The sequence below is a fragment of the Gambusia affinis genome, linkage group LG20, assembly GCF_019740435.1.
Source record: "Gambusia affinis linkage group LG20, SWU_Gaff_1.0, whole genome shotgun sequence".
In the NCBI taxonomy this organism is placed as follows: Eukaryota; Metazoa; Chordata; class Actinopteri; order Cyprinodontiformes; family Poeciliidae; genus Gambusia; species Gambusia affinis.
Window position 1 is genome coordinate 5830033 of NC_057887.1, and position 19882 is coordinate 5849914.

The window sequence follows — 19882 nt, forward strand, 5'->3', positions numbered from 1 at the left end:
TCTGCACCAGAGTTTCGAGAGATTACCGTCTTCCAGTGTTTTACACTCAACGACGTCGGTATCAGGGCCGTCTCCCATTAAGTTGTAGGCACAAACTTGTGTCTCGTAATCGCAGAAGGGAAACAGATCAGTCAGGTCGGCTTGAGGCGTCTTCACGTCAAGGACGTTGACATCTTTCTCATGGTCGCCGTAGATCCAATACTTCACCTATGACACACATCAGGAATCACAAATATAGTGATACAGTCTATTCAAACTGGAATGAGTCAACTGGTCAGCTCGGCGTACCTTGTATCCCACTGGGTTACCCGGTGGTGGGTCCCAGTTCAGACGGATGTTTCTGGGACCCGTTGCTTTGGCCTTGAGGTTTCCCGGGGAGAGGAGGCGACTAGGGGCGTTGCCTCTCGGGCTGGAGAAGGCCTTTGACTGCATCTTAGCAACTGATGGAGATCTTGGTTCTTGAGGAACAAAATAAAATCAACACGGATTACTGTGCAGTATTTAAAAAAGAAGGGACATTAGTTAAAGTTAGTGAATGGTAAAAGTTTTCATACTCCTTGATGTTTTCCAGATTATTGGGATTTTATGTGACAAACTGACATAAATTTGAGAACAACTGTCAAAGAGAAGGAAATTATACATTGTTTTATATTTTTCAGAAAAAAAATTAGTGTGGCCTGCATTTGTTTAAAAAAAAAAAACAAACAAAAAAACTTGTCTTTTCCAGCAGCCATTATACAGTACATACAGCAGTAGAACCAGCTGACCAAATGTGCTGGAGATCAGCTTGGGTTGCTAGGTAACTGTGTAGAACCCTTTGATCATGAGTCAATTATTGGGAGATTTTTGAAATGGTTCATTTTCCAGACACCAAAAAACATTAAATTATTTCCACAAACCACCTGGATGTTTTTTAAGCTCTTTGACTGTTTTTAGAAGCAGCACAGACCCAAATGAAAGAAGACAAATTTCCAAAATGTAAATTTTGCATAAGAACTCCCCTTCAAAAAGAAAGTGAAAACTATATAGTTTCTTTTTTGCTGTTCTATCAAGTACTGTATAAACCCAATGACATACATTGAAATGTGAAACAATGTCTTAAGGGGTATGAATACTTTTGAGAAGAACAGGAACAAATGCAATGTTGTTATGGAATAAAGATTATCTGAAAGGTCTTCTCATATCACCTTTTGTGATATTCACATTGGTGTTCCTCCTTTCACCAATAACACCTTTGGTGCTGGGATCGTACAGCTCCACCTGGAAGGTTTCTGGCTGGGCTGAGCCAGCGTTGGGTTTGATTCCTATATCCTTCTCTGTTTCTCCCGGAGCGAATGTCAGAGAACCGGAACGATCAAAGCCTTGGGGCACAGGTGCCTTGGTGCGCCATTTGACTGTGGCGAGGCTGTCTTTGTTGTGGGAGCGCACCACCGGGATGGAGTAGGTCGGTTCTGAGGGGCTGAAGGTGTGGATATCTTTCTTGAACATCATCACACTCGATTCTTAAGCAGACAAAGAAAAACAATTGGAATCAATAACAATGGCAGAGCTGTCAGATGTAGTCCAAACACTTCTCCTTTCATTCACCTGATACGTCTGCAATGTTGACCGTGGTACTTGGGAATTGTCCCAGCTTGGCACCCTGGCGAGGGTTACTGAGGTCTATAACAAACTGCTTGTTGGATTTGTCTCCCAACAAGCCATCTCTCTCACTAAACTCGAGCAAAGGGACAGAAACGGTCTTTTGAGTCTCACCCGGAGCGAAGGACAAGTCTCGTTGTACACTCATGTAGTCCTAAAACCCAAGGAGGAAGAACTTTTAGTGGCGGTTCGCATGACCAGGCTGTACTGTACGTGCCAGTCCTGCGTAGGGTTTCATACATTATGCCAACACAAAACAGGCAACACAGATCTTCTTACCTTCTCATTCTTGGCCGTGAGGTCACGAGTGCTGTAGATGACCTGTGTGAGTCCATCCTCAATGATCTCTCTGTTGATGGGGATGTGTGCCTTACCATCCTTTCTGCTGTACGTGTATTTCGATTGGAGGAAGGAGAAGATGCTTGTAGCTACGGTGAAAGAGGTGGAGATTCAATAAAAGCCATCCATACGCAACAAAATTCAAAGTTTTCATTCCATTACAACCAATTTTCAGATGGAAACCTATGACATGATTTCTCACCGTGCTCTTTGATGATGGTTATGTTAACGAAAGGCTTCACAATCTTTGCAATGCCCAGCGGCACATCCCTCGCCTCCACTTTTAACTGCTTCTTGTCGTCGTCGTCGTCCTTGACAAACAGCGGCACGTGAACGTCCACCGACTCCACGCCCTCCTGGAACTCCACGGCTCCCGCAGCCTCTGCAGGGGAGCAATGGATTCACTAAAGATGAACTGCACCTTTCTATTGAACTGAACCAGCAGATTCTCAGTTGCACTGACAAGGAGCAGGATGGCTTCCTGAGAAGCAGAAGCTAGAGGGCTACATTTCATTTCTTAATATAGTGTAAATTGTATAGTAGGATCTAGTTGTGTTTTATTTTCCTTCTCCTTTAGTTGTTAGCCAACCGTCAGTAAGACAAAGAGGAAGAAGAAGGATGGCTTTCTGATCATGGATGGATTTCATTTGATGTCTTGGCTTTCCATCATCTCCCTTTCTGCGTCTGTTCAATACTTTTTCCCTGAGACATTTCACATTACTACACATAACTTATTTGTTTTGGTTTCTTTCTATACACAGATTATTTGGGTTGTTACCAACACCTAGTGAAAATTTCATATCAATAACACCTTTAGAAGTATCTTTTCTATGAAGTAATACTTATTATTACCCACTTTGTACGATAGACTAATACAAAACAACTTCAAAAAACAGCCATAAAACTGAAAGTACAGCTACATTAAACACTTGGTGCTCTTTGATAGATTAAATATTTCGTCTGAGATTGCACATTAAATAATAAAAAACTTTTAGCTTTTATCAGTTCTATTACTAACCAACAGAATTTTATCTGTTATCTTAAAACCTGATAATCGTTTTCTCCATTGAATTTTGTGGTTGCAATTTGACAAAGCGGGAAAAATATAAATGCTTTTTCAAGGCTGCATTAGCTCCCTGATAGCGTCAGGTACGAATGCTGGCCACACACCTCTGTCTGTGGCCACAGTGTAGTAGCCTGGGACCACTTTGAGGTCCCCAAAGTTTCCGGACTGGACGTTCTTCTCGGTAAGTTTCACTATGTCTGGGTAGGCTCTCCGGGGAGCTGACAGCACAGTGTCCATGATGGTGTAGTCCCCCCTAAGGAGATTAGATGTGAATAAAAAGCACCTAAAAATCCTGACAAAATTTAAAGTAAGTTTAATTTTATTTACCTTTTTCCAGCATTTTTCTGCAGTCTGTGAAAAAGCACATATATATCAATTAATGACTAGAGATACTTTATTTTAATGTAGACAGGACTGGGAAATAAATCAATAACAGTATACATAATGACTGACACGTGGTCGGTATTAACAGAAAATACATCCAATAGAATATTAAATAATTTAGCCGAACTCTGATCCAGAACCACACAGCATTCTGGGGAATGTAGGCAGAGGAAAAGCTTTAGCTGCTCAACCTCTCACGGCTAGCTAAGTAATTTAACTCACTTCCTATTTGGTTACCTAGCAACTCACTCACTCTTTGGTTACCTAGCAACAACCTGTTGAGTGACTTGCGCAGCAGCAGTATCAAGTTTTATCACCATGGCTCATAACTGCTTTAAAATATAAAACTGCAGGGAGTGAAGATAGAAAATCAGAACAGCATCTTGAGAGGAAACTGTAAGTGGGCAGTTTGTTTCATATATTTAAAAAATAAAATCAATAATTATCAATATCGTCTGATATGAAACGCTTACATTGTGATACGCTTTTCAGCCATATCGCCCAACCTATATATTCTTTAAGACAATTAAAGAAATAATGTTTTCAAAGTTCCAGCATGTTCTTGACAGCAAAAATATGTTACCTGAATAAAGTGCGTTGCACTTTCTGTGCCTCAGGAATCTGCTTGTACACCTCGTTCAACTGCAACACAGAACAAGGAAGTGATGACTGACAGTCAGAACATGAGCCCACAAACATCCAAAACCCAACTCACATTATCAGCTACTTCTTGACGGAGTTGCTCAGCGTCTTTTGATTCGGGGCGAGACAAGTTCTCAGAGAACAACCTGTTTAGTCGGAGGGAGATCGGGAACTGGACTGCAAAAAATATATATAAAAAAACAAACTAAAATAGCTGAAGGTCCTTATGTTATATACACTATACAATTTAGCTTTCAAAATCCATCTTGGACTTACTCATTTCATCCGGGTTTGGTTGCATCAGCTCCCGCGGGTGACTGACCGCCCGGTGCACGTTATCTTTGACCTTCCAGCGAACCACGTCGGTTCCTTTCGGTGGACCGGTCCTCACCAGCGGCGTGTTCAAGTGGTTTGAGTTCATCTGAGACTGATGGAACACATACTCATCTTCCTTAAAGCCAACCATGCGACCTAAATCGAGAAGAGAACAGGAACGGTTCATTATAGAGGATGTTTAAAGCAATACTACTCTGTGTATTGCTAAATATTTACCTCCACTGCAGCACGGCAACAAGGCAAGACAGCGCTGCAATCGGGGAAAATGACAAAACTCTTCAGTTTAACCATAATTTGAGAAGGTCAGGCTTTGATATGTGCAGGTGTGAGTGCTTTTACCTGCCAGCAGGAGGCGCAGCAGGCACAGTACTTCCAGCAGCAGAGCAGCAGCAGCGCCAGCAGCAACAGGAGGAAAAGGATGAGCGGCAGCAGCCACAGCAGACTAGCTGCTGGACAGTCTGAAAGGGTGATGCAGAAAAGAAAAAGAGTTTAATACACGTTTATATCAAATCATTTTCTGGAGCAGAGATATCTTTTCACAACAGAAGACATTATGAGGTGGCTATTGGTGACAGAGCGATGAAATTATGACAGGTATGACAACTACGACCAAAAAGAATAATTGATAACTGTGGAGAATTAGCATGTAGCAAGAGTGCACTCTACCTGAGAAGTCTTATTCACTTCTACATAAACGTGGCCGCACACTAGTTTACAAAATTTTACTTTCTAAATCATTTGATCTGCAACATTTATGCCAGCACAGAAAGCATCAGAAGTTGAAGAAACTCTTTAGCAAGAGTTTAACAGTAGACGCATTTCCATTGACTATAAAAGTGTGGAAAATTTCAAGAAAACTCTTAATTTCTGCTAAACAATTCCTGCACTAGGATGAAGTGGTTTATTTGGTTGTAACAAAATTGGTGTATTCCTACGGAAGCCGAGAACAGACGTTTTCCACATATACTTTTTCCCGTTGGTTTTATCGAAACAACGAGTTGGTCTCCCGTTGGTTGTCCCGAGATAACAAGTTTTTTTTCATTTTCCAGATTTTAGCTCATTATCTTGAGACAACCATCAGGAAAAAGAAAACATCTGCTCTCGGCTTCCGTATATTTCACAAAACTGCAATAGAAATACTTTTTTCGCATTTCCCAAGTCATGTGACCAGCAGCTAGACGTTGCTGTTAGCAGAATAAATGAAAAGGAAAGGAAGTAGCAGGAGGACGAAGGCAAAGCATGGATTTTAATAACTTATGTGAACAAACTTACTCAGTTGTGATTTTAATACGATTTTCTTATTTAAAAGAAACACCGCCATTGCAAAATTGTCTTCTTTCATAATTAGTGGAATACTGTCAAAGTTTTGTGCACATTTGTCATGGAAGCGCAGCTGGTGAAAGATTCAGCTCCACTTTGAATCCGTGCAGCCTGCAACTCACCTTTCTTTTTGAGCACCTCAACCAGCAGCTCAGTGTTTGTTGCATCGTTACTGGTTTCGACCGTGTACTCGTATGTGCAGTCGTCCTCATCGACGAAGCTGCAATAGTCGAACACTTTCCCCCCTGAAACCAAAATCAAACCACATGACAGTATAAACAGTTAAGACTTTTTTACAATCACAACAATCACATTTCTCTTCTCGCATTAGCTTACGTTCTTTCAGCTCATCCACCATTTTAACTTTAAAGGCACACTTGTCGCAATCTTCTTTGTTCTTCATTTCGCCTGTCTTCCATGCTTGACATTGGACGCACCTTCTTGTCTTCTCGCAAGCACCCAGTAAGAACTAGATGCACAGTTCAAACGATGGTCAGAGAAGGAAGGCTTGAAACCTCAACACATATGGAGTTGGAGCAGCTGCGACTTTAGTTTGAATAATTAACTCACATCAAAGTTTGGCTCACAGGTCGCAGTCAACGACATCCCGGAGTCCGGGCACTGGCAGCTGCCGCAGACGCATTTGCCTCGGCCACCGCAAATATTCTGTAACGCATAAAGACGGGATCAGGCATCGTCCACACGCCGGCCGGCCCGACAGGAACGTAAATCACTGGCTCTGCTCACCCCTTTGTTGTCCAGGCAGGTCTCGTTGCTTTTGGAGCACTCGCAGGCAGGTCCCTCCCAGCCCTCTGAACAAGCGCAGTGACCCATCACGCAAGAGCCGCGATCTGACCGGAGGGAAGCAAGAGAGCGTTTAAAAGTCTGCAGGTGTGTGTTCTTTGTGAGAGCTTAAACCCGTACCACTTCCAAGTTTATTGGGCAAACAGATCTGAGTACAGAAGACGATGCAGCCAGCATCATTTCTAGAAACCCAAATACTTTAAAACTTAAATAAGACAGGAGTGATTTTTTATTTATTTTTATTTTTAGGACAGTACTTCTGGAAGGTCAGAATAACATGTTGATTTGATGCGTCCCTTCAACAAAACGTACCGTTGCAAAGGATGCCTGCGACTCGTTGACACTGGGTCTTGTCGTACTGGCAGTAGGGTCCTTCGTACTGGTCCGGATTGTAGCACACGCAGGTCCCACATGCCTGACAGTCTCCACGGCCCGAGCAGGACTCTGTCATGCCAGGCCCAATGCACTGGTTCTTGCTCAAGCCGGAGGTTTTTGAGCAGTTGCAGAAGGCGCCAGCCCTGGCACAAATAGCAAAGAGATTGCTGAGTAGCTGTGGCTCATTTGACAGAAGTCTTGCAATACCAAAGAGAGGGGAAAAAAAAATAATGTTGCAAAACATAATCCCCCAAAGTCTCACCAGCCATCGTCACAGATGCACTTTCCACACACCAGCTTTCCGTTGCCGTTGCACCTTTTAGCTTTTGGAATGGGTGTCTGAAGAAGAGACAGGAAAAGACAAAAACGTCTGAGTCTGTTGTATAGAAGAGGCAGGAAAATAACCTTGAAGGAACATTTTGGTGCTTCAGTTTAGATGGGTTCAACAAACCTTCTCACAGTCACAGGTTTCACACAGAACGGAGGCTTTCACATTGACGGCGGCACTGAAGGTCGTCGGTTTTACTCTGATTGTGCCTTCCTTGTCTTCTGGATCCGCTTTGCAGACAGGTTGTTCATCGACCTTTTGTTGGGCTGTGAGTTTTACCTTGAACTTGCCCTAGTGAGCACACACAAACACACAGAAAGAGAATCTCGTTAGCATCTTCCGTACAATGGATTTCTCTGAATCTTAGAATCTAACCACATCATTCGTAGAGCTGTGCATTTTGGCCATATTTTCTCCACCAAATTTAGAACAAGTCATGTAGGGGACACAGCAAACCTGGTCAGGGGAAATCAAAACTGAACTGTTTGGTCTAAATGTATAAAGCTGTGTGTGTGTGTGTGTGTGTGTGTGTGTTGAAAAACTAACAGTGACCCTGAACTCAGACATGGCTGACCCTTTATTATCCAGCAGACAAACTATAAACACAGCAAAAAGTGTCTCTACTTTACTTCAGGGGGACAAGACATGCATCATTTTTCTCCCATTTAACAGTTTGGTCTCTTGTTTCAGATATTTATGTTTTTCAGTGTGACACTTACGATTTCTCCAGGCTGGAAGTTAAAGGCTCCATAATTGACAACTTTATTACTTGTGTTCAAAAACTGAGCTCCAAAAGCCTTAGGTCTGTTCTCCGCACGGATGCTCATCTTAGACTGGATACTCTAGAAAACAAAACAAAACAAAACAATAAGATCAACCTTGAGATATTCGCTGTTGACATTATTTCCTTAAATTTTTCAAAGTTGTAAACATTTACCACAAAGGCAACCCGCATGATGTCCAAGATGTTGGATGAATCCTCTTGAAGCACACCGATCTCAGCAATGGGGAAATATTCCTTCAATTTCTGCAAATGGAACAAAAGAACATATTGGATCCTCTAAATCTAGAAGCAGAGCGGAAGAGTCGAACAGCTGTGGCGTACTTACACTGTAGTATTCGAAGGAGTAGCTGGTGACGGCGAATATGGGGATGATGTTGTGTTTTCCCAGCAGACGGACCAGCGTGGGTATCGAAGGGTAATCCTGCTTTGTAGCCTGAACGTAAACACCGTTTTCGTCCAGGTGACAGAGCTCGTCGTTGCGCGGCAGGATTCCCGCCAGCACGTTGGCGCCGTCAGCCTCGTAGTGAAAGGCTGACTCGGTGGAGAAAACCAAGAGGTGGGTGCTGCCATCGCGCCAGCCGATCTCCTTTTGGAAAAGGAATGCGAAACAGAAACAGTGAGGATACGTGGCAGGGAAACAGAACATGAAGGAACGTCCACCGAATGACCGAAAGGGAAAACTTTTGCAACGGTGAATTTACCATTGGGAGGACTAAGATACAGAGGTCCACTAATGTCCATCCATTTTGGTGCTATGGGTGACGTTTTTTTTTTAATTATTTTCTCAGTTTTCTGGCTGTTTTATTTGTGCAGATCAATATTTACTATAAAAACCAACATCAGAACTAATTTCCTGATGTTCTCAGAGTTCAGTAATGCACCATTTAATAAGAATAAAGAAATTCTCTACAAGAAATATTATATTTATTTTTTAAATAGCGCCATCTATTTTCTTTACAGTGGAGTTGGGAGGGTTGCTGGTTCCAATCTCCAGCTAACGTTCCGGGCGAGAGGCGGGGTTCACCCTGGACAGGTCACCAGTCTGTCGCAGGGCAACACAGAGACATACAGGACACACAACCATTCACACACACACACACACCTAGGGAGAATTTAGAGAGCCCAATTAACCTCACAGTCATGTTTTTGGACTGTGGGAGGAACCCGGAGAACCCGGAGAGAACCCACCATGCACAGGGAGAACATGCAAACTCCATGCAGAAAGACCCCGGGCCGGGAATCGAACCCAGGACCTTCTTGCTGCAAGGCAACAGCTCTACCGACTGCGCCACTGTGCAGCCCTCAAATGACTTTTTAGTGACTTGTAATTTAAAACTGAGGACTTGGAACTTGACTCAAGTCACGCTTGCTTGTCCCCTGGTCTAACTAACCTTACACACTGCTGCCTGCAGAATGGCATCAAATCCTCCTTCGGGGGCGTCCAGGTTGCCAGATATTTTCTCCTTTTGGAGCTTTGTTGTGAAGTCGTCTACATTGTTGGTCAGTGGGATGACATTTTTGAAAGAGAACGGAGATTCGCTGTCGGGCCAAGGCTGTTTGAGTCTGAGAACCGGAGGAGGCAAAGTCAGAATGAAGCACGCACATTCAATGGTTCTGCATCCATCAGCGTTTTTCTTTTTTTTTTCTTACTTGGCAGGCCTCATGTCAGTCTGGGGCTCAATTACTTTGTCCACAAATTTTCCAAACCCAATGGTGTAGTCACTTGAAATTTCTTGCACCACCGTGGCTACAGGTAAAACACACACCATCAGTTTTCTTTTCTTTCTTTCTTTTTTTTGCAGATTACCTCACAGGAATTGCAACACGTCACCACAATCCAAATGCGCTCACCCAGCTTGTTGCCCATTTTCTTCAAGTTGTCCAAATCGTCCTTCATGGAGTTTGAGAAGTCCATGAGAATGTAAAGATCCAAGGGGCCTTTAGTTGGAGCAAACACATTCACGTCCAGCTCTTTGGTCTCTCCAGGCAGAAAGGTCATGCTCACTTGCTGCGGCGACACCTGAGACCGCTGAAGGTTCATATTAATGGCTTTGTTCTGCACAGCAGCACAAATGAAGCGAGAGAGAGAGAGAGAGAAAAGAGTCAACAATTGGACACAAAATAGTTAAATTTGAAAGAATGACGGAACAATCAGATGAGAATCGTGACAAGAGGGAAAACGTACTTGCTCTATGGTACGCTGGCTGGTTGCTTTGATGACATAAGCAGCGTTGCAGCCGTGAGCGAGGATTTTCTCATGCAGGTCACAGCGAGGAAAGCCGAAGTCCTGAAATATGAAGCCAAAGTTTGTACTTTAAGTGCACTGCGGACTCTGTTTTAAAAATCATACGCTAAGACTGGTCCAAGAAAGACGGAAAATGTTGAGTTTTTTTGGACTTTACAACAGAGTAGCACACATTTCTGAGTTCTACTCATCAGTAGATAAATCTCTGGCCCAGTAAAATCCATTTTATGGTTTCATCATCTGCTGACTAACATTGTTTTAAGCAATTATGTCTGCTTGCTAAAACACTAGAATTTAAAGAAAACAACAAAATGATCAAACAAAATTAAATTGATTTAATGCTGCAAGAAAGGTTAAGAATAAATAAAATGTAAATTAATGGAAATTCATATTTTTTTTAATGCTAATTCTACTTTTTCCACTTTTCATTATTTTGTTTTCCCTTACCTCTCTTAGCATGAAAAAAAAGATCACCTCTAATTCTAATGTAACGTTTCCAATGCAGAAACGACAAATAGTGAAACGCTTTGAAGTCTTTCCATCTCATTTTAGTTTGTAAATGTTTCAAAAGACGTCTTTTCTCCTGACGTCTCACTAAGCTTGAGTGAAACGAGCTTCCTGGTGTTCTCTGCTCTCACCTCTTCGCTGCAGTATGCACATCCCACCCCGGCCTGCAGGCAGTCTGAGCAGGAACCGGACCGGGCGGCGAGGCAGGAGTTCACTGTTTGGGACAGAGTGAGTTCATCTCATGAAGCATCGTTAGCGTATCCTCGGTAACACTGACGATATTGCAAGTAGAAAGATTCTCAGAGATCAACTCTTTTGGGATTTACGTTTACAGATCTCAATAACATTTTTGAATGACCTGTAGTTAATGTCCATGGATATGTTTGCTGAATCTGTCAAATGTTTGAAGGGTTTCGAGTGAATGATGTGTGTTGCTGATTGTTTTTGCATCGCTACATGTTGAACTTTAATGTTACTGCGTGTTTTGGGGACTGCAGGTGGAAATTAGCATTTGTAGCTATAACCTGGTGCAGTACATCTCTCCTTCAGTGGTTAATGTATGTTGTATATTGTCTCATCTTAAACAAATTCATCCACTTATTCATTGAAGCCCAGCTAATGGGAATTCAAACAACAAGGACCTTTTAAAACATCCATAACACATTAATTTGATTCTTACAAGCACATCAAAAGTATTCTTAGCATCATTCATGTGATGTATATAATGCATAGAGGAGTCATCAGGGTAAACTTATTCTACAGTGATGAGTTTGATTTTTGAGATCTTAAAGTGAAAAAATTTCCTCCTTGGTTTTGCCCAAAATACTGTTGAATGACTCAGTTGGTGCGTCCAACTAGATCGCCTATTATTAGATCCGATATTTTTAAGTTTAGCTTATTTAAAAAGTCAAAATCATGTCATAAACAAGTTAGGTCAATAATCAATGTCACAATTAATTCTGATTTTCACCTTGAGCAGAGCAGCAGGTCAGCAGGACGGCCAGCAGGCCGAGTCCTGCCAGGCAGCGTAACGACCAGCTCCCCATCTCGCCCCTGCAAACGAAAACAAACACGGACTTCAACACAAGCTGCAGAGGCGAATGTTTCAGAGACATCGGCTGTAAAGAACTGTGCCGACACGTTCACATTTTCCTGTCTGAACCGCCACACTCTTCTGAACTCAAACTGTGTGTAAAACGTAAAATGTTCCATTATTTTTGATAACATTCTTCATGTTTGAATACCAAGTTTCTACTTGGGTGTGGCCACATGTCATGAAACATCACAATGTTAAAGTCGTCTTCCAATTGGCTGAGAAACTGATAAAAGATTATTCCACTGTTTATTTTCCCATTGTTTCATGTGGACTAACTCAGACTAATATTAGGCTTATCAAACTTTTACTGAATTATTTTATAGTAGATTTTTAAAAAAATTTTAATTGTGACTTTTTTGATATCTTTATTCTTTGATTCTTTTTGCTAAAACTGAGCTGGTGGTGAATAATGTGATATCACTCTGAAATAAATGTTTGTTTTTTTAAATCTAGTACATACATTTGGATTAGTAATTTTCTAAATTATAGAACAGAATATCCCATTCCCACACTCAATTTTCTTTTATTCTACACTAATTCAATCCTGGAAAATTATGCAGACAAATTCAATCGACAATAAGATTTGCTCAAAGACTCAGAATAAAGCTGCTTTGCTGCGTGGTTAAAGATTATTAAAAAGACTGTGATTACATTGGGTTAAAGACTAATGTAGAGATCTACAGTCTGATGAGTGCAGTCTTATCTAACAGGTTTTGTGCTTAAAAAAATAAAGCACTGCAAAAACACAAAACCTTATTTTTGCTCTAGTTTCTTGTTTAAACACATTAGTACACTTGAAAAAAGACAAAACTAACTTATGAGCAAGATGTAGCTCATGAAATATTGATGCAAAAGTCCTGGTTCCCCTGGCTGCTCGGTTCACTTACAACATGTGAAAAATGTTTTGTTGTCTTATTTCAAGTGTAGTAAGACATTTGAACTAGAAACTGGACCACAAAGGTTTGTGGGTTTTGCAGATGTGATGCTTTTGGTGTTTCAGTTTCCTGTTGTTGCATCTTGATTCAAAGTAGTCAAGCAGAAACTTGAAGTTCAAAATCAGACTGACGGATAAAGAGATGCTTCCATAACTTCAGCTCCACTATAAAAGTGCGCAATGAGAAGCTCTAGAATTTCAGGAAACGATCCACATCTTGTTACATGAGCTGATAATGTAGGTCATGGATGCCTCTCATCCAGTTTTAACCTGCCGTCCTGTTTGGTGTCGTATAATTTCAGAGCCAGTTGGGACACGATGCGGTGCGGTCGGGACGGGGAACAACCGATGCAGGGCGGGATCTGGAAATGTTCCACACAGCGCTGCAGTGTGTGCTATGAAACCGCATTATAATTTCCTGCAGGAATCTTGGATGCAGGACAATCTGACAAACAAACAGAGGCAAACGCAGGAGTTGTGGAGTGAACAAAGATTGCTGTGTGGTACGGAACCGTCTGTAATTGTCTCAGTGGGCAGCGGGAAAACAAATGGATGATTTGTGTCAACTCGAGGGGAAAGAATTTTCCCACGAGGCGAGAGAATGACCTGTTGGAGTTAAAAACGCAGCCTGGGAGCACATGGGAAGGGCGGGTTTGCGCCTCTCTGCGAAGGAGAGCAGCCTTCAGGTGTGTGTGCGTGAGAGGAGTGGGAGAGAAGATGTCGCATAAATCACCGAGCGACAGAGACGGGTCCGGACAACAAACCGCATCTTCTTCTGCAGTAAATACGAGCAAACCGGCGCTTTGTGTTTCGCTCCCACTCGGAGGACAGTCACAGATGAGCGAGCGCTTCTGACCCAAATTACAGCCTCCAGTGGCTCGTGCTGCTTCTCTTTGTTCTGAAAGCTTCTCTGGCACCAAAAGAGGAGACGTTTCACGGAGCTTCTCCTCAGACAAAAACATGCCTGCCAGGTGGACATACCACCAGTGGGTGTGGGTCGGACCCCCCCGTGACATCAGCTTAGGGAGAAAGGGAAAGGGGAGCGACAGGAAGGCGTCGACCTTTAAAACAGGTGGCCGGGTCAAACTGTGGCAACAAATGAAAATCCTCGTGGTCTTTGAGATTAATGTTATCTTAAATACAAAATGAGCAAAAGAAAAAACAACAAGAACAACCAATAGGATTAAATTACTTCTAATTATTCTGCCTTAAAAGTTAAATTTAAACTAATTAATTTAAACTTAAATTAAAGTTTGCCTTACAGGTCCAGTCTAGGGTTTCAAGTAACGATTAACTTACAAATTTGATTAATCATATAAAAAAAGAATTGGCACAGTCTACAGATTTAACCACTTAAGCCATTTCATGTAATATTAGAAATATATTAAATAATGTAAATAAGCAAATATTGTAATGCCTTTGTTAAAGAAAAACATTTTTTTGCCTAAAAATGTAATAACATTCCTTTAGTGTATTTGAACCGGGTGAAGCTAAACCCATCCGAGGAGTTTTGGCTAAAATATATTGACAGACACAAGTGTTTTATCATAAATTAAAGTTTTATGGCTTTTGCTTAATTCCTGGTTGTTTTGTAAGTTTTTCCAAGTATGTATAATTTCCGTAATCAATTTATCGCGATTAATCTGATTAATCGTTTCAGCCCTGGTCCAGTCGCTGCTTTAAGTGATCCAAACAAATTAATAGTGCAAAGAAAAGTCATTACAAAAAATAAAACAGCCAGCCCAAGGCATAAGCAAAATCCCCCAAAACAATTAACTTCTTACACAGGATATAGACTCAAACATTTTGGATTTGGGGAATTTTAATTTAAATTCTACGACTCGAGATTTAAAAGAATCGACGCGCATACTAATTTCAGTTACACGTTAAAAAGATGAGTAGCTTTCTGAGCATCGATAGTTTAATGATGCTAGTTTAATCAGTTCTGCTGGAGGAACATTTCATGCACATTCTGACTGCAAATATTGTTGCATAATGCATAAGTGCAACCTAGTAGACGTGATTGTGCTTCAGAGTAAAACGAGTCTTTACTAAAAAAAAAAGGACGCACATCGCATATCACCGACAAATCAAATGAGCAAGTCTCAGAGGCAAAGCAAGTCTTTATCAGTTTTTTTAAAAAAGTGTTATGAAATGATTAATGTGGCCGGCTTGACTGTTAAATTATACGTAAAGCAGCTAGCTAAACGCCAGAAAAGATAATAATACAAAATCTGAAAGTAATTTTGGTTTAGTTTCTGGTGGAAATATTTTAGTTCACTTCAAATAAGACTAAACTAACTTGCAAATAACTTTTCAGCAAGAAACAGGAGGTTGTTTTAAGTTTTTTTTCCATATAACAAGTAAACATTTTCTGTTCCACCAGCAGATTATTTCACTTATAACTATAGTAATACTTTTTCTTCAATATTAAGAAATTATTGACTTAAAACAACCTCCTAAATCTTGCTAAAAAGTTACTTGTACGTTAGTTTTGTCTTATTTCAAGGTATTAAGATCTCTGCCAAAATTACTTGGTAAGATTTTGTGTTTTTGCAGAATAGTAGTGCTGAGAAGTTCGAGAAGGAGATGAGTTTATCTGAAAGTGGGGCCCCTCCAAGAAACCCTGCCTGGGGCCACGTACAATCTTGGGCTGTCTTTGTTTTTAGCTTGCATGTTATTGAACTGTTTGGTGAAACACTAAGTTACATAAAGCAGTCACTTTACAGCCATTCACCTCGCCCAAAACGTTGCACCACACAGACAAGTCACTTTTTCGACACTCAGAAGTGAAAACAATGAAGTTATTAAGAAGGTTACGGGTGAAAACAAAGAGATCACTGATCAAACAAACCTCCCAGGAGCGTCGGCTCGCAGTCCAAGTCCAAAAGTCCGTCGGTGTGGAAGAAAGAAAAGTATTTCCTCTTTTTCCAAGTATCCACCTGGGTTAAATGAAATCTCTGCCCCAGTGTCCAACTTCAAAGTCGCCTCCAAAAAGAAAAAGAAAAAAAAGTTGCAGTTCTCCTCTTTGTGTTTTATTGTGTCTCTCCTTGTAAGGTGCAGCAAGGTCAATTATTTGCTTGTTTGCTCTTGCAGTCAGTGAAGAGTGTGCGTCTGCAGGAGAGATACGGGCGACTCTGAGACTCCGGCTGAATGCCAGTGGGAGTGCTGGGTCTTGATCCTTTTTGCTTCAGCGTACACACCCACACACCAGTCCCTGTCCAGGTACGCTGATGTCAGGAAGAAAGTTAACTCACATCCGCTGGCCTGTCTGTGTCTGTTCCCCACCCTGCTGCAGCTTAAAGCTCCACACCTCCATGTGTCAAAGCCCACCCCCCGTCCCTTCCTTCACTCCATTCCTCCCCAACAGGAGTTCACCTGTGTGGGCTTGAGGTTCTGGAAGCAGGCCCCTCCTTTAGGCCGCCTCCCAATCTCTAGGGAGTGGCAAACATTGAGGAACGCTGCCTGCAGGCTATGGGAAACTGCTTTGTGACTTGTGTTTACTCAACCATGTTCTCGTGCTAACGGGTACATTTTCTTCCTGGCAAATATTTAACATTAGCAGAAGGATTATCACACCTTTTCTTTTTCTTTTTTTTTTTGCTCTTATTTCATGATGCAACTTATTTCTTTTAGTAACAGAGTTGCGAGTGAGCAGGGAGTTCTGCGTTCCTGTGCAGGCAGAGCCCACACGGTGCCGTGACCATGACACTGAATCCTTCTGTGAGCCGTGTTGAATTGTGCTCCAACAGCCTCACACAATGGAGCTCAACGACCTTTTCTATTCACACAGTATAAGTGTTGGACAAGGTTTTAACAACTTAAGGTTCACGCAGTGAAACGTGCTTACCAAACCGACCTGTGTCAGTATTTAAAACTAACAAAGATTTTTATATATATATTTAAGTTTTATACTTAAATATTAATTTAGTTTGCAGGTGATAACTAAATTTATACATTGCATGAAATATTTCTGCCAGAAAAGACGTGGGCACCTCGCGGGTTAACTTGGAGATGTTGCTCCTTTGACAAAATCCTTCAAGGCAACGTCGATGCGGCGTTCAAGTTGTCAGAGTTTTCCGACTTCCCAGTTGACAAAAATCAACTGGAAGGCCCTTCGAAGTCGGATTTCCCACTGGGAAACTGGGAGCAGCTCAGACTACCCCCAGTTACGACCAGTTGCGGTTACAATATGGCCGCTCCTCGCATCAACAGTAGAAAGCTGTGGTGGAAACATGTTTGTTTTACAAAGCACACAAATCAGTGTGTCATAAATCAATGCTAAATGTAGCACCTGCAACTCTAAACTGAACAAATTAAAAGTGGTGTTTGCTTATAGAAAGCGAAACTTGAAATAACGTTTATAAGACGTATTGCGAACAATATTTCTGGGCGTCACCATGATGAAATTCAGACTCCTTAACGGGAATGCTGTTACCTCTGATCTGACGTCACAGCCAGCTCAGAGTTCCTACTTCCCAGGTTACTGGAACACAGCATTAGGCACCTTTTGGCTTATTCCAGGTGTTTTTTTATACAAACCTAGAGTGTTCCAAAAGTTGCACTTTCGTTACGCCCCCGACTGGCCACGCATGCAGCCACAATCCAGTTCAGCCCACGCAGGCCGAACTGTAAAACATCGAGTTGCTTTCAGAATAATGATTCGTGGAAACATAACAAAATTGTTCCTATTTGAGGACTTTTTTCATAGACTATATCTAAGATATTTGAAAGAACATGCAGTTTGGGAAGCCAACGTTGCCCAGAAGAAATGCTATTTGGCACTCTATTGGCCGACGTTTGCAAACCAGTCAATTCAGGAACACCATTAATTATCCTTAGCTCTGATTGGCTGAACACCCAAGAGCAGAGATAAGGAAGACTATAGACTAGCATCTTCTGTAGCACCAAGATGGTTTCCACTCTAATTACTGCATATTTAGGTCAATTCTGTGTTTGAAATAAACGTAATAAAAATCTAAGTGATTCTGAATGACACCAGAGGGACAGAGTAAATTGTGAGTTGCAGGCGTAGCGGCAGCTGCATTCCTAAACAGTGAGAATGAGAATCCCGTTTGTACGGTGAGCACACAAAAATCGTCCAGCAAGTCTGTCACTTGCACGGCATTGTTGACGAGTGGTTTAAATGACTCCGAGGTAAAAGGAGCTCTGTTCCTCTGTACTGTACATACCACACTGGACGGCCGCGCTCCTAGCAACCGGAGCTGGTTGGACATACAATGGAGGACTCTCACTACAGGGGAACAAAACGTCTTCAGTAGCGACGCCTCCCTTCTGTCTGAAGGTCTCGGCTGTTTAAAAAAGACACTTTCACATCTACTAGAAGACAACCTGTGGCTCCCAGCTTAGGATGGACTTGATAAATATGTATATTTTTATCCCACCAATAATACAATTCACATTTATGCTAAAAAAAACCAAACAAACAAAAAAAACCCAGCAGAAATAGATAAACACCATTTCGTGTAAGATTTTCAGAATAAATCAAAGATCTATTTATATGTAGCTGAAATATGCCTACAACTGTCAAATTATTGTAATTTACATGCATGAGAGAAACATTTTTGGAAAGGACACCAAAACCAGGTCAAGCCCAAGGGCAAAGACTCTTAAATCCGGCCCTGCGCCCGCTCCATCGGTTTTTTAATTCAGCTATGAACCCGGGATTCCAAAAATTACTGAAACAAATACACAACATGTATTTGTTTGAGCTTTAGGTGAACTAATAACAGAAGATTTGCCACACCTGTCATTGCTAAGAGTATTTAGAAACCTCAAATTAGCCTGCACAAAGGCTGTACAAAAAAAGTTTTAAAAGTAAAAAAAAATTACCAAAAAAAAAATGTCCAAAGATAAAAAAAACAAAGTTTAATTAGAGTAGAAATTGATAGGAAGTGTAAACATACTTCAAAAACAGCGTGGCTGGAGATCACTGTTTTGAATAAAACCGCCTGAATTCATAGCAAACAAAAATACTTACAGTAAATCAGATGCTGTGGTGATGAACTGGCATCATCAGCCGAAGAAACTGAGTCACTCAGGGTGCTGGGAGAGCCCAGCAGCCCACTCAACCAGCCTCACAATAAAAAAAAACAAGAAGAGAAAAATAGTAGGGCATGAAGCCCCCTCCCGAGAATGACTCCACCTCCCATGTCCTTCTGAACATTTGAGTCAAGTCTGTGTCCAACTCCATGACAAAAAGATGGTTTTATTCAGTAGGAAGCTAATGAGGACTGTAAACAAATGATGACAACAAGCCAGAACAGAACTGTTATCTGACTGAATCCAAAAATATTGTTTTTGGGAAAAAGTAACCACAGTAAGGCAAGCCGTTTTAACATAAATTCGGTTTTGCCGCCATTACACTCCAGATATCTCAAAATGTTTTATGACTAGACGTTTAAGCGATTTAAGCTATCTCTAATTATATGTTGACTGGTCGAAATGACGTCAGGTTTACCAGATATCTTCAATGACCATTCCGGATAGTCAAAATGCAATTTTCTCTAGTCAGAATGCATTTTTAGATATCTAGAATGTAATTACGGATAGTCAAACGAAACCGAATTTATGTCAAAACGGCGAGCCATAATTACTGATATCTTGAATATGTATTCTGTATAGTCAAAACGTCCCTGACTTACGTGGCAATTTGAAAGTTTACTACAACAATAAAAAAATACAAAAAACGAAAAAAGATGTTTGAAAATGCACAACTTTCATGTTGAAAATGCTTTGAGCTTGTAGCAATTTTAGCTTTTCAAATCTGTTTTTAAGTACATTTGGTCTGTCGGAAATGAATAAACAGAAAAGTCTTTGCAGATTTCAGAAGCAGTTATAAAGTCCATGAAGTTCTCCAAATATCCAACATGGCCGCGCTCTTTCTACGTTGTGGCATTTCCTGATAAATTTCCCCAGGCAGCTGTTTGGACAGCACAAAGGGGTTTCCGCGCATTTCTTAATTCAGATATCTAAAATTGTAATTTTGACTTGTCGTAATTAAGTCAAAAATAATTGACTTAATTAATTTTATAACTTAAATTGATAACAATTTAAGTTA

The 19882-nt window shown here is 41.2% G+C and overlaps 1 protein-coding gene across 4 annotated transcripts in view; it reads right to left on the reverse strand.

Annotated features, from left to right (window-relative positions):
- The window catches only part of itgb4 (integrin, beta 4), a 28440-nt gene extending 9534 nt beyond the window's left edge, over positions 1-18906 (reverse strand). For 3 of the 4 annotated variants that reach the window (XM_044102142.1, XM_044102141.1, XM_044102139.1), the window contains exons 1-30: positions 15656-16137; positions 11742-11824; positions 10903-10985; positions 10205-10306; positions 9871-10075; positions 9670-9766; positions 9411-9582; positions 8345-8605; positions 8173-8262; positions 7955-8077; positions 7359-7526; positions 7170-7246; positions 6845-7050; positions 6476-6579; positions 6299-6394; positions 6065-6197; positions 5851-5973; positions 4748-4866; positions 4625-4658; positions 4349-4543; positions 4146-4249; positions 4014-4072; positions 3374-3397; positions 3151-3299; positions 2183-2362; positions 1921-2069; positions 1588-1795; positions 1188-1502; positions 289-458; positions 27-207 (exon numbers count right to left, since the gene is read on the reverse strand). In XM_044102142.1, the coding sequence (XP_043958077.1) occupies positions 27-207; positions 289-458; positions 1188-1502; positions 1588-1795; positions 1921-2069; positions 2183-2362; positions 3151-3299; positions 3374-3397; positions 4014-4072; positions 4146-4249; positions 4349-4543; positions 4625-4658; positions 4748-4866; positions 5851-5973; positions 6065-6197; positions 6299-6394; positions 6476-6579; positions 6845-7050; positions 7170-7246; positions 7359-7526; positions 7955-8077; positions 8173-8262; positions 8345-8605; positions 9411-9582; positions 9670-9766; positions 9871-10075; positions 10205-10306; positions 10903-10985; positions 11742-11817 (4003 nt within the window). In that variant the 5' untranslated portion in view covers positions 11818-11824; positions 15656-16137. Of the gene's footprint in view, positions 1-26; positions 208-288; positions 459-1187; positions 1503-1587; positions 1796-1920; positions 2070-2182; positions 2363-3150; positions 3300-3373; positions 3398-4013; positions 4073-4145; positions 4250-4348; positions 4544-4624; positions 4659-4747; positions 4867-5850; positions 5974-6064; positions 6198-6298; positions 6395-6475; positions 6580-6844; positions 7051-7169; positions 7247-7358; positions 7527-7954; positions 8078-8172; positions 8263-8344; positions 8606-9410; positions 9583-9669; positions 9767-9870; positions 10076-10204; positions 10307-10902; positions 10986-11741; positions 11825-15655; positions 16138-18802 lie in introns of those variants that run through there. The other variant, XM_044102140.1, reaches the window with a different exon arrangement.
- Positions 18907-19882: the final 976 nt, after the last annotated feature.